This window comes from Chionomys nivalis, chromosome 7 (assembly GCF_950005125.1).
Source record: "Chionomys nivalis chromosome 7, mChiNiv1.1, whole genome shotgun sequence".
Classification (NCBI taxonomy): Eukaryota; Metazoa; Chordata; class Mammalia; order Rodentia; family Cricetidae; genus Chionomys; species Chionomys nivalis.
Window position 1 is genome coordinate 49,217,917 of NC_080092.1, and position 12,598 is coordinate 49,230,514.

The following is a 12,598-nucleotide window of genomic DNA, read 5'->3' on the forward strand; positions in this document are numbered from 1 at the left end:
GCGTCAGAATTCACCTTAGCTCAGAGCAGGAGACCTGGCGAAGTGTGCTGAGGGCTGGGGTCCGAGCTCATAAACCACTGAGCTTTGCCTAAGGATGAGATGCAGAGGTGGCCTCTAGGGACCTCAGGCTGCTTGGTCCAGGCAAGGCCAAAATGAGTGACACAAATGGCCTTCTCCCTTGCAGGACACCCATTGGTCTTTCTTTGGGGCAGGGAGCAAGTTTACGGGCCCAGCACAGACTTAACAAATCGGTTCTCAGTACATCATCTCCAGCAAACTTGTTTGGCCAAGGAGCATGAGTTCAGCCTCTGACAGAAGATGTTTATGCAGGTTTTCAAACAAACCTCTGGGTCACGACCCCTCACTCTCCTCAGCATCAACACAGCTGCCCGGTGTCCTTCCAGGGATCCCCTCTTGCAGGGGGTGCCTCCAGGGCACAGCAATCTGAAGACTGGAGACTGGACCCAGCTGCATCCCACCTGCTTCCTCCCAGACAGAAAAGCCCAGGTCTCCATTAGATCCTCCCACCCCGGTTGGAAGTCATCTGGGACTCTTCACTGTCAGCTCTTCCATCACCGTGGCAACCTCAGATCCTCACCTAGGGAAAGGGAGAGTCAGGCCTCTGAAGTCAGCCTCTCTGACAGCAAGAGAGCGAGCAGAAAGTAAGTGGAATATGGAGAGGAGGGGGGAGCAGGCTGTTGTGATACACACAGCTTAGAATTGGCAAATCTGGGGCTGTTTCAGACACGGCCACTCAGGAGCAGTATAAGCCACGGCCGGAAACAGTCGTTGGAGCCACTGCTTTTAACTTGTGACCTGTTGGCCTTGCCTCAGAGGCCAGCTTCCTAAAGACAGCCTGTTGCCCTGAAGGAACTTTAAAATATATGTATTATTAGTGGTGTGTACACGCACGTGTGTACATGTGTAGAGGTCAGAAGACAGCGAACTCTCCCTCTCTGGTGTGGGTTTTGTGGATCAGATTTGCTGTCAGCTATCAGGCCTACAGGGCAAAGGCTTTCACAGTGGCCCCTCTGTCCAGTTCACCTGGAGGCACTTCTAACCAGCTCTCAGAAAGGACTCAGTTTCCCCTTCCCTCAGGGCGGTGTTAGGCTGTACTGCGATTGCACAATTGCACAGGCTTCCAGGGTTCTGCCTGGGTTTTCAAGGTACCTGGCCCAAAAGTGGTATTGCTGGATCTTAAGGTAGATTGATTCCTAATTTTTTGAGAAATCACCATACTCATTCCCATATCAGCTGTTCAAGTTTGTACTCCCACCAGCAATGGAGAAGTGTTCCCCTTATTCTACATCCTCTCCAGCATAAACTATCATCAGTGTTTTTTATCTTAGCCATTCTGATTGATGTAAGATGGTATCTCAGAGTTGTTTTGATTTGTTTGTGAGCAAATGCCTCCTGCAAGGGCAGGAAGAGTGCAGGAGAGAAGGAACTCCCTCTCCTAAGTTGTGGGAAAAGATCTCTCTCTCTCTCTCTCTCTCTCTCTCTCTCTCTCTCTCTCTCTCTCTCTCTCTCTCCTCTCTCTCTCTCTCCTCTCTTCCCTGAAAAGCCCTCTGGTAACGCATTGGTTGACTGCACAGGGGCATAAGCCACCACTTTGCTGTGTGACCTAGGTCTTCCCTGAGCAGTGCCAAGGTGGGTAATGTTTTAATACTGACTGTCCTCCCAGAGGCCCCATCCTCAGCCATAGCACACTGTTGGGAAGCTAAGGGGATGAGGTATGGGAGAGCAGCTTTGGAAAGGCTATTACACCCTGGCTTCTTCCTGCCCTCCTCTTTGTGCCTGCTGTCTGCCATGAAATAAGCAGCTTCCTCCACCCAGCATGCCCACTGGGACAGGCTGCCACAGAACAATGGCTGACTGCGGACAGAAACCACAACAGCTGAGAGCCAAGAGAAGCTTCTGTTTTCATTGATTGCCTTTGGGTACTTTGCTGCAATGACAGAAAGCTGGTTCCAGTGGGCCTGACAGGTGACAGTGCCAGCAGTGAAGACCTGCTTCCTCCACCAATGGCCGGTTAGCAAACAGGCTATACATATATTTCACTTACCTGCCCGGAGACTTCTGGGATCTGCTCTTCATAATTCCTGCCTTGAGCACCTGCTCCTCATCTTACATAGCAACACTGGGGTTCCAGAAGTCTCCCCTCTCCAAGCTAAGTGAAGGGGTCTGCCCACCTTCCCTCTGGTGGCAAGAATTTGGATCTGCAATGTCCATGAGGGTCCTTCCTTGGGTTCTGGCTCATACCAGAGTCACTACAGTGTACAACTCCCTGTCCTGGACTGATGATTTGCCCATAACTTACTTATCAACCTTGCGATAGCCTCCAGTTTTCCCCAGTACCATGCTGGGCTGCAAAGAAACCTCCTGTTGGCTGAAATTGAGATGGTTCAGTGAATAAAGGGGTTTGCAGCTAAGCCTCATAATTCAAGTTCTAGCTCTGTAACCCACGTGGTAAAAGCAGAAAACCAACACTCCTTTACATTGTCCTCTGACCTCCATATTCATGCCACATCCATGTCCATACACACACACTATACACACACTCTAGTGTGTATATATGTATGTATGTATATATGTACATATATATGAATGTATTTTAAAGATCTGAGGTTGATTTCAGTGCTTGGGAGTGCTCTGAGGTTACGGACATTTGCCATGCAAGCAGAAGAATGTGAGTTTAAGTACTCAGACTCCCCAGAGAAAACCAGGTGTGGTTGTGCATGAGCCTGTCCCCACAATATTGTGAGGAAGCAGAGGCTGTGCTTGCTGGAAACCAGTCTAGCTCTAACCTCAGTAAAAGAACCCCCATATGCAGGAGTAAGACAAAAAGTGATAGAACAGGACACGTGACATCCTCCTCTGACCATCGTATGCTTGCATAAGTACACATGCTCAGATACTGCACAGACACCACACACACACACTCCCCAAAACTTCCTGAAAATATGATTTCAGCATTTCTTTTGAGGACCGTAAAGATCAGTCTGATTCTGGAATCAAAAACCCAACTCCAGCACAGATTTTCCCCTTGTCCATTCACAGCACTGGTCCCCTGTGACCCCAGGGGGTGTGGGGCTTTTACCCACCTGCGAGAGACAGTCATTGTGCCATGGACAACAGCTGGATGTCCCCTCGTGCAATCAGCTCTGACAGTGTGAACCTAGGGAAAACATCGGATGCCACAGGTTGAGGGCACCATTCCTAACCCTCGCTTCACCCAACCAGCCCTATATCCCGGCCTCTATAATAAACAAAAGCTTGCTAAAATAAGCATCTTGTCACCCAGCTATTCCACAGGGTAGAGTGCGCTGGCTACTTCTATGTCAACTTGACACACGCTAGTCAGGACACAAGAGTCATCCAGAGAGGGCGGAGCCTTGGCTCAGAAAATGTCTCAATGAGATTGGGCTGTGGCACAAGGGCATTTTCTTAATTAGTGATCAATGGGGGAGGGCTCGGCCCATCACGGGTGAGGTCATTCCTGGGATGGTGGTCCTGGGTTCTATAAGAAAGCAGACTGAACAAGCCATGGGGAGTAAGCCAGTGAGCAGCTCTCCTTCATTGCTCTGCATCAGCTCCAGCCTCCAGGTTCCTGCCCTGTTTGAGTTCCTGTCTCAGCTTCCTTCAGTGATGATGAACTACGATAAAAGCATAAGCCAAGTGAACCCTATCCTCCCCGTCTCGCTTTTGGTCATGGTATTTCATCACAACAGTAGATACCCTGACAAGACAGGCAGGGAATTCCTTGACAAAAGCAGGGAATGATGGTAATAAATATTTAGTTTGTAGGGGATGCTTGGAAAAGAGAAATCTTGGTGTGTAAGGGTCCGCATTGTAGAGAGGGTCAGGTTAAAGGCCAGCATCAGCAGATAGTAATGGGAAATAGCAAGAGGGTGGGGGAGGGGCGGCCATGAATGGCACATGAAAACAACCACAACAACAGAATATTACACCCTACAGTCATTCCTTTGCCTGTGTGACAGGCCTCTTTCCCTTGCCACCTGCCTGGTCTGCCTGTTTTATTTTATTGCCCTTGTTACTAAGGAACAATAACAACGGTGTTTGACTTACCGTGGGGCCAGGTCTCGATGGCCATCTTTAGTTGAACACACGGTAAGTAAAAGTGCATATAGTTCACCCAACCCACTGAACTCTGTCACTCGGGCCTGTCCACTCCAGTCCGTTCAGAACACTTACACAAGACTAAACCCTCTGGGGCAGTCGCCTCCCACAGATGCAGAGGTGTGTTTTGTACTGTGGTAAAGTCAAAACATTGAAGAGGGCTCATGGTGAGTCTGGAGGGTGTGTGTGTGTGTGTGTGTGTGTGTGTGTGTGTGTGTTCAGCTCTTCTGCCCGTCAGTTTGAGCTATTCTGTCACTGTTCTGGCAATGGGGAAAACAATCGATAGGAACACAGTCCTTCCCTTGCCTTTCTGGGAGCTTCCATTCTGGCAGACAGTTTGGGGTTTACCAATGGACTTGGGGGAGGGTACCATGGTAGAGTGCTGGATAAAAGGTTTTGCTGAATAAGTGGCTGAGGGAAGGATTAGAAAGGCATCCCATGCAGACAGAGGTTAAGAGTGTGCCCTAGGCTAAGGGGCAGAGCTGGGAATTAAACCTAGCTGCCTCAAACCCTGAGCCCCTAACCCCTTGTGTTATAAGGTCCTATGGGTGCCCCTGGGGTGGTGAACTCAAACAGAACTTGAGTGCAGGAGGATGCTTGCTTCAAGGGTTCCCCTCGGTCCTTTCTTCTCAGCAGGCACAGAGGAGTTGAGCGACTACTCTCAGCTCTTTATTTTAATCTCTGGAGGGTTCTGTGCCCCTCCTCGCTCCAAGGACTGGGAGGAACCGTCTGCAAATCCCCCCTAATCCATCAGCACCTGGGTCTCCACCCCACAGCTGCACACTAGCAGCCCCACTAGCCAGGAGGCCTCACTTGTCCCTCCCGCCCTCACAGAGCCCACTCTCCCTCACCATGGGGAACAGCAAGAGCGGGGCTCTGTCCAAGGAGATCCTGGAGGAGTTGCAATTGAACACCAAGTTCACTGAGGAGGAGCTGAGCGCCTGGTACCAGTCCTTCCTGAAGGAGTGTCCGAGTGGCCGCATCACCAGGCAGGAGTTTGAAAGCATCTATTCCAAGTTCTTCCCGGACTCCGACCCCAAGGCCTACGCGCAGCACGTGTTCCGCAGCTTCGATGCCAACAGCGACGGTACGCTGGACTTCAAGGAGTACGTGATCGCCCTGCACATGACCACGGCAGGCAAGCCCACGCAGAAGCTCGAGTGGGCCTTCTCACTCTACGACGTCGATGGCAATGGTGCCATCAGCAAGAACGAGGTGTTGGAGATCGTCATGGTCAGTGTGTCTCCGTCCCTGCTGCCTGTGTGGGATGGGGAGGAGGCCACAGGGTGGAGGACACAGATGCTGTGTAGCCCAGTGGAGTGGGGGCCGGGCCAGGGGCCAGGAGAGTGGGGAAAGAAAGGGTCTCCAAAGTACTGAGAGAAATAGAGGGCACCCCCATAGCATCATCTGCTTCCCCAAGAACAATCCTGATGTTTCCTAATCAATACAGTGTAAATTTTCCCTTCTTCCTTCCTTCCTTCTTCCCTCATGCACCCTCCCTCCTCCTCTCCCTTCTCCTCCCCTCTCCCTCTTTTCTCTTCCTCCTTTCTGCTCTCACACGTTTTCCCTTTTTCCCATTAAGTCTTCAGGTTTTTTTTTTCTTATCAGGTTTTACAACAGTAAAGTAGAAACATATATGTTTCAATTACAAAGCGTTGACCACAGTGTGGACATGGACTCTAGGTCCTGATTGGTTCTCTTCCTAATCCTGGTGTGGTGGACCTCCGCAGGGATCCACAAGGTTCCCACCCCCTCTGTCTCCTCTCCCTTCTGCCTACAATTTGTTCTGAGTAATTTTTTTTTTTGGTGTCTCACAAAGATACTCTATTTTTGTCTACTATATAAGCAGTCTGTGAAATTTAGAAATGATGCAAAAGCAATCTTGCAGACTAAAATCTATCACCGATGTACTAACTGTCAGTTCATTGCTACACGACTTTTTAGGGTTTTATCTGCTTTAAGACAACTCTAGATTCCTAACATATTTACATGCGATTTCTCCCACACTTTTTTTGTTATTCTTTCATCGTGAATATTTTCTATATCATCACAAATTTTTCAGAAGCTTTTTTGTGTGTGTGTGGAAGTCTCCCTTTTGCCGTTCAGCTGTCCTTGGGTTCTCAGCCTTCTTGCCTCAGTCCCCACTGTAGCTGGGATGTGACAGATGTGACCACATCGACTTAAAAACATGCTAAGAACTAATTAAAAATTCACCCTATGGAAATGTCATAAGGTCATTCAGTCAAACATTCCTATAAATGTAGACATCAGAGAACTTCAATTTTCTCTATATTACACCACTTACGTTCTTTCTTTGACTTCTGATTGTCCTCCTAACCCCTTCTGTCCCTGTCACTTGCTGTATTTCTCAAATTCCATTCCTGTTAGAAGGAACAATATTCTTCATATTTTGTGCAGTGTTTGGTGCGTTTGTAATCATGCTTTCACTTGCAGAATTCTCCCCCTCCCTTATTAGGACAAACCACAGACATAACAGCAAAGCCTGCAGCTCGGGGCAGACTGGGTCATCTCTGAAATAGGGGTAACAAGTGGTGCTCTCACTGTCCGTGGGGCAAAGCATGCAGAGCAACCTCCTCTGGGTTAGTTTTGGGGTCCCTGGGTGGCACAGGATGGGGACCAATTCAAAGCCACTTAAAGGTGCTAGGTTGATGCTCTTCTAGAAGGAGAGGAAGAAGAGGAGCAGGGAAACGAGGTGGGGAGGAGAAACCGAGGCTCACAAGGTCATTGTGAGAGCATGGTCTGGAAGTCAGAAATGATGAGTTCTTGTGCCAGCTCTGACACCAACTCATTATGCGAGCGTGGGAAAGGCATATAACCTCCCCGGGTCCAGGATGAGGCTTTGATGCCTTCTATGGCCTTTCTCAGAACCCTGAAGACTCGACTCCCTCCCATCCCACCACCAACCAGTCCAACGCTGGAGGAGAGGTGGCTCAGACAGCCAGTCACAGCCAGTGTTTAGCCACCATGCCTGGACATAGTGCAGGTAGATCAGGAGAGAGGAATTCTGGGAGTCATCTGTACTCCAGTTTATTTCTGAGAGATGTGTGTGCTACCTATAAAGCCCGTTCCCTGAACTACCAGGGTTAGCTTCCTTCTTGTCTTAGCACCAGTGAACAAGGGCATTCATATGGATGTTAACATTCCTAAAGCTCAGGCTAATTTCACAGGCATTGCTACCCTTCTGTAGTGTCCTTGAATCTCCAGGGAGGCAGGGGCTTTGGTCATAGACGGCAGCTGCCCGGGTCCTCGGGTCGATGTATCTGCCCGCAGTCTGAGCCAGCCTCACACCTGAGGATCTAGGCTGTCCGCTTTATACTTGGCTGAGCCTGGAGCTGCTGAGCCAGTAGACTCCTGGAAACCTGGTCTCGGAAGGATAGAGACTGCCTTGTCTACTTCTCTGATCAGGAGCACTTCTGGCTTTGTCCTCAATAGGAGAGAGAAGGGGCTAAGGGCCAACACCCAGCCTTCCTCTAGATTCCTCCCTGAGCTACTCCTAAGGGGATCTCTATGTCCTGGAGCAAACCTCTGCATGTCTTGTTCGCACCTCCCTTCCCCGCTCCCCAGTCTAGCCTATAATCTTCAGAAACGGATAAGCAAACTCAGGTAGACTCCAGAATGTAGGTTCTGGAACCAAGTTGCCTGTGTTAGAATCTCTGCTGTTGTGGGTCACTTGGGGCAAGTTTGATGTTTCAAGGTTTGTTCGTTGCCTGGAAAATGGGACCAACAATGTCCTCCCTGCAAGGTTCTCTTGAGAACTAATCTAAAAATGTTATGGAAAAGGATGTAAGTGTTCGACAGATGTTAGCTTGTATGGTCATGAGCCAGTCCAGCTAGAGAACTGGGACACCTCGCAGACCCAGAAGACACCTTTGATTCTCTCAAGCCTGTGGGAGGCAGGGTCTGTGCTAGTGGCACCCAAATTCCAACCTTGGGGCTGCTGTGGTGGGATTATTGTTGGGAAATTTCTATTTCTTTCCTTTTTTTTTTTTCTGAATAAGACTATGGCGCCTACTCAGAAAATGTAAAGGGTGCATAAAAGCAGCTTTTCCTCCATGGTCTCTGCCCTTACAAAGGTCTCAAGGTGCTGGCTATGCCTGGGCACTGCCCCCAGGCATTATGAGGCAGTAGAACCTGTGGGGCTTTGGTAGGCACCAGGACTGTAAGCCTCTGGGCTTGGAGGGCACCTGATGCTGCAGGCTTTGGGGGTATCAAGAAAATCACGATATGGTGACCCTAATAACGACCGGGGCTTCCTTTGCTACACATCCTCTCCACACCTGCCCCTTGTCTTTGTGTTTGAGGTGGCAGTGTTTATTCTTGCATGATCAGGATGAACCCTGGGCCGCCTGCATGCTAGAGCTGTACCACTGAACCATGTTCCCAGCCCCAACTGACAAGAGACACAATCGAGGCAAGCTTTTGCCAGAGTGGCGGTCCCAACACATGGAAGGATGGTTTTAATTTCCATTTACCTAATAATTAATGGAGTTGATCACCTCTTCACATACCTTTTAGCCATTCCTATCATTATTTTTTTTAAAGGAAATGTCTGTGTTTAATTCAGTTATTTTTTGTTTTGTTTGCTTTTATGTGTTGTTGGTCTTGTTTTTATTTGTTTGTCTGTTGGAGACAGAACCTCACTCTGTAGTCCTGGCCAGGCTGGAGCTCCCTGTGTAGACGGAGCTGGCCTCTTTCTCCCAAGCACTAGGATTAAATGTGTGTGCCACCACTCTCAGTGACTCTTACTGTTTTAGTATTGAGTTGTAGGTGTTCTTCATATATGTCTATACTAATCCCATATTAAAGTAATCCTTATCAAAGGTTTGTAAATATTTTCTCCTACCCCAAGATTATCTTATTTTGTTGTCTCTTTAGCTTGTAGAAGCTTCTTAAGTTTTAATATAATACCAATAATTCATAAATTATTATCACAACCAATGTCACAAAGCTTAGCGCCCTTTAGGAATTATATAATTTGGACTAGAAAGTTAAGTCTTCAATCCATCTCTGGTAGACATTTCTGTGTGAAGTGAGACACGGATTTCTCAGGACCACCAATCCCTTACCGCTCCTGGTGATGAGATCCTTTTCTTGGTCTGCTACAGGCTATTTTCAAAATGATCAAACCTGAGGACGTGAAACACCTTCCAGATGATGAGAACACCCCAGAAAAGCGGGCTGAGAAGATCTGGGCATTCTTTGGAAAGAAAGATGATGGTGAATTCCTTTGTCTTTGTTATCTCTGCCTTTACAGTGCCTACTGTCTCCTGGAGACCCCAGCAGGATTCCCGCTTCTGAGTCATAGTGCCCAGGCAGGAGTGGGGAATGCTTCTTGTCACCAAACTATCTAAACTGTCTTCAGAGTCATGGATAGTGGTTGACCAGAAGCATCTGCTGTGGTTAGGTCTGCTCCCACTCTCCAGCTGATGCTGGTGATGGCAGGTGGGGGCGGGGACCAACATATCCCTATTACCCACAAAACTCACTCACTGCTTGGGGTGTGGGGAAAGGAAGGAAAACACTCTGTATCCCAGGCTGGCAGCAAACTAGTGGTCCTCCTGCTTCAGCTTCATGAGTACTGGGGTGTCAGTTTTGGCAGTCTATAATGTAAAGTTAATGTAAAGTGTGCGGGCTCGGTGGTCATGTGTACAAAACAGGAAATTAAGGGAAAGGCAGCCTTTTCTCTCTTCAGGCTGCTTGCTGTCCGAATGTTCCCTGCACAGTGAGAGCACCTCACCCAGCAGAGACTCAGGACTAATTAGGAAGTTAGTTTCCGTGACCCCAAAACCCCACGAGAGGGTTAGATTCAATTACATAGTCAGGAATTTATTGAGAAAACAGCCACCAAGGGAAAGTGGGGAGGAACCTGGGGACTGGAAAAGCCCATGTCATGAAGACCTGGCCCCAACCGGGGAATCAGTACAGGGATAAAGAACGGGGATGAAGGACAGGTAAGAAAGGCCTAGGCTGTGGCACTCTAAGACAGAGCTGGCAAAGTCAGTGGGGGTCCTCACTCGCTCTTGGCGTCTCTGCTCTGCTTAGTGGCTGGCTGGAAGCAACCTTGGGAGTTTTGAAAGAGGAATGAATTCCAGAGTATGGCAGCTGGAGCTGTTGGTCTATGGCACACACAACTGTTATGGGAAGGCTATAGTACAAGATACAAGAACTGGTATCATCACACACACACACACACACACCCATACAGAAGGAGAGACAGACAGACAGACAGACAGACAGACAGACAGAGATAGACTGACTGACAAGGCCTACAGGCTCATAGCCACACAGTGTTAGGATAGTGAACTTGAGCGCAGTGGATGGTATCCCCAACTGAGAGAGAGGAACTGGTAAACAACCCTGAAGAGTTCTTTTAGTTCTTGCATTTTCCCTAGGGAAATATGGAGCTTATTGCTCCCATTTCAGATAACTATTTTATTTTTTAAGAAATGTCACGCCGGGCGGTGGTGGCGCACGCCTTTAATCCCAGCACTCGGGAGGCAGAGGCAGGCGGATCTCTGTGAGTTCGAGACCAGCCTGGTCTACAAGAGTTAGTTCCAGGACCCTGTCTCAAAAAAAACCAAAAAAAAAAAAAAAAAAAAAAAGAAATGTCAGCATCTGTGTTGTTTAAAGCCTGAAGGGTCTCCATAAAGCATGGTTCAAGCACATCAGAGTGGCCAGAGCTAGACCCTTGTGTGTCCCCTGGGCACACTCCTACCAGTACCAGCAGCATCTCCTGAGGATAGAAAGCAAAGGTGGAAACAATCCATCCCTACTCTACAGACAAATGGCGTCATAACGGGAAGACGGTGGGAGCCAGGCTGAGGCAAGCAGGCTCTCAGTGGAGTGCACAATTCATAGTGGTGCTCACTGTCAAGTGGCAGCCTCGTCCTTGGATCCCCCTGAAGTGAATAACTCCTTAAATGTTGGGCCTGGGCACTCCCCTGGCTCCATCTCGCACCCAGTCCCATTGGCACTTGTTCCCTGAGCACTTGGCTTGCATGGATTCTGGCTGTGTTAGATGACTTCCTGTAACACTTAAGTTATGAATCCCCTTCCTCCCCTCTGGGTCTATCCAAGTGTCAGGGGTCCTCTCCGATTTTTGTTAATCTGAAAACTGCCCCACAGGAGAGGCTGGTGTTAGAAGGCTGGCTGTTACTCCTGCTGGTGTGTGTGTGTGTGTGTGTGTGTGTGTGTGTGTGTAACATGCCTCCTCTGAAGACAGCATTGTTAAGGTAGCAGCAGGCTCCAGAGGTGGGACTTTCGAGCTTGAAGTGAGGCTGGTCAGGCAGTTAGACCTTTGAAGTCCAAATTTCACCACCAAGACGTAGGCAGAGAAGTACCCTGGAACCCAACCCCAACAAGAACTAAGGATGTCCAGAGGCCATGAGTGTAAGCCAATAAAGTCAAATCCACTGTGCTGAGGACCACGAACAGGAAGAATCTGTCTCATCCTAGACTTCTTTCTACATGGGAATTTCTTCATGCAAGACCCCCTAAGAATGAGCTTTGTCTCATTCTTTTTTGCTACACCCCACTCTCTGAGATGCTTGTAACCCCAAGAACAGTAACATGAAGCACACAGAGGAAGGGTGCAATAACATGCATTTGACTGGACGGAGCACACACACACATGTGCATGTGCACACATACATGCACCCACACATGCATTGCACAGACATACACATGCATGCACACACGGAAGCCAGGCTAACTGGAGGCAAAGGCTCTCTCTCCATTCTCATCTCAAATGAGGTAGAACAGATTGAGGGATGAGGAACTACAAGCAGGGGAGGCAGTCACAAGGTTGTCTGGGTATTATGGGCACACAAGAGACTTTTCTGCAAGCCAGGCTATCCTTGGCATACCACTGTCCCCTGACCTCTCACTCAGCATTCCCTTGAGGGCACAGTCCCGCACTGAGACTTTGGCCTGCCTATCTCAGTCTCCTAGAATTGCCCCTAGAACTTTAGGCTCGAGCTGTAGGGAAATTTTGAAAACTTATGAAAAGAAGTATTTATAATTATTGATGATGTGAATGTGTTATAACCAGCAAGGCAAGAGCTCTGCCCAAGTGGAAGGAACAGAGTAAAGGAATAGGCTCTGGGACCCCTCTATGATGCCAGTATTTGGTTGTCTTCGGCTGATTTGAGGAGGGGGTTCAAGAGCCTTGGAGGAGGGGTGATATCTGGGAGGGTAGCGGGGGTCCCTGGGAGTGCTGAGCATTCCGTATTTTCACACAGTTTTACTAGGTGTGAAGGCTGGGTCTCACCTTTTGCGGCTTGAGACAGCTGGTACTGATTGCTACTTCTCTACCATGCAGACAGACTTACAGAGAAGGAATTCATCGAGGGCACCCTGGCCAATAAGGAAATTCTACGACTGATCCAGTTCGAACCGCAAAAAGTGAAGGAGAGGATAAAGGAAAAGAATCAGTGAT

General features: G+C 48.7%; 1 protein-coding gene across 1 annotated transcript; it reads left to right on the forward strand.

Annotated features, from left to right (window-relative positions):
* The first annotated feature begins 4,992 nt into the window (after nt 1–4,992).
* Rcvrn (recoverin) lies at nt 4,993–12,597 on the forward strand. Its single transcript, XM_057776892.1, has 3 exons — nt 4,993–5,373; nt 9,267–9,378; nt 12,482–12,597. Exons 1-3 carry the CDS (start codon nt 4,993–4,995, stop codon nt 12,595–12,597), a joined length of 609 nt encoding a protein of 202 aa, XP_057632875.1.
* The last annotated feature ends 1 nt before the right edge of the window (nt 12,598 follows it).

Excerpts from the sequence above, each read along its gene's own strand:
- Rcvrn (XM_057776892.1), top strand. The coding sequence starts at position 4,993 with ATGGGGAACAGCAAGAGCGGGGCTCTGTCCAAGGAGATCCTGGAGGAG. Across the intron at positions 5,374-9,266 it reads AGGTGTTGGAGATCGTCATG|GCTATTTTCAAAATGATCAA; the intron begins GTCAGTGTGTCT and ends GGTCTGCTACAG. Across the intron at positions 9,379-12,481 it reads CTTTGGAAAGAAAGATGATG|ACAGACTTACAGAGAAGGAA; the intron begins GTGAATTCCTTT and ends TCTACCATGCAG.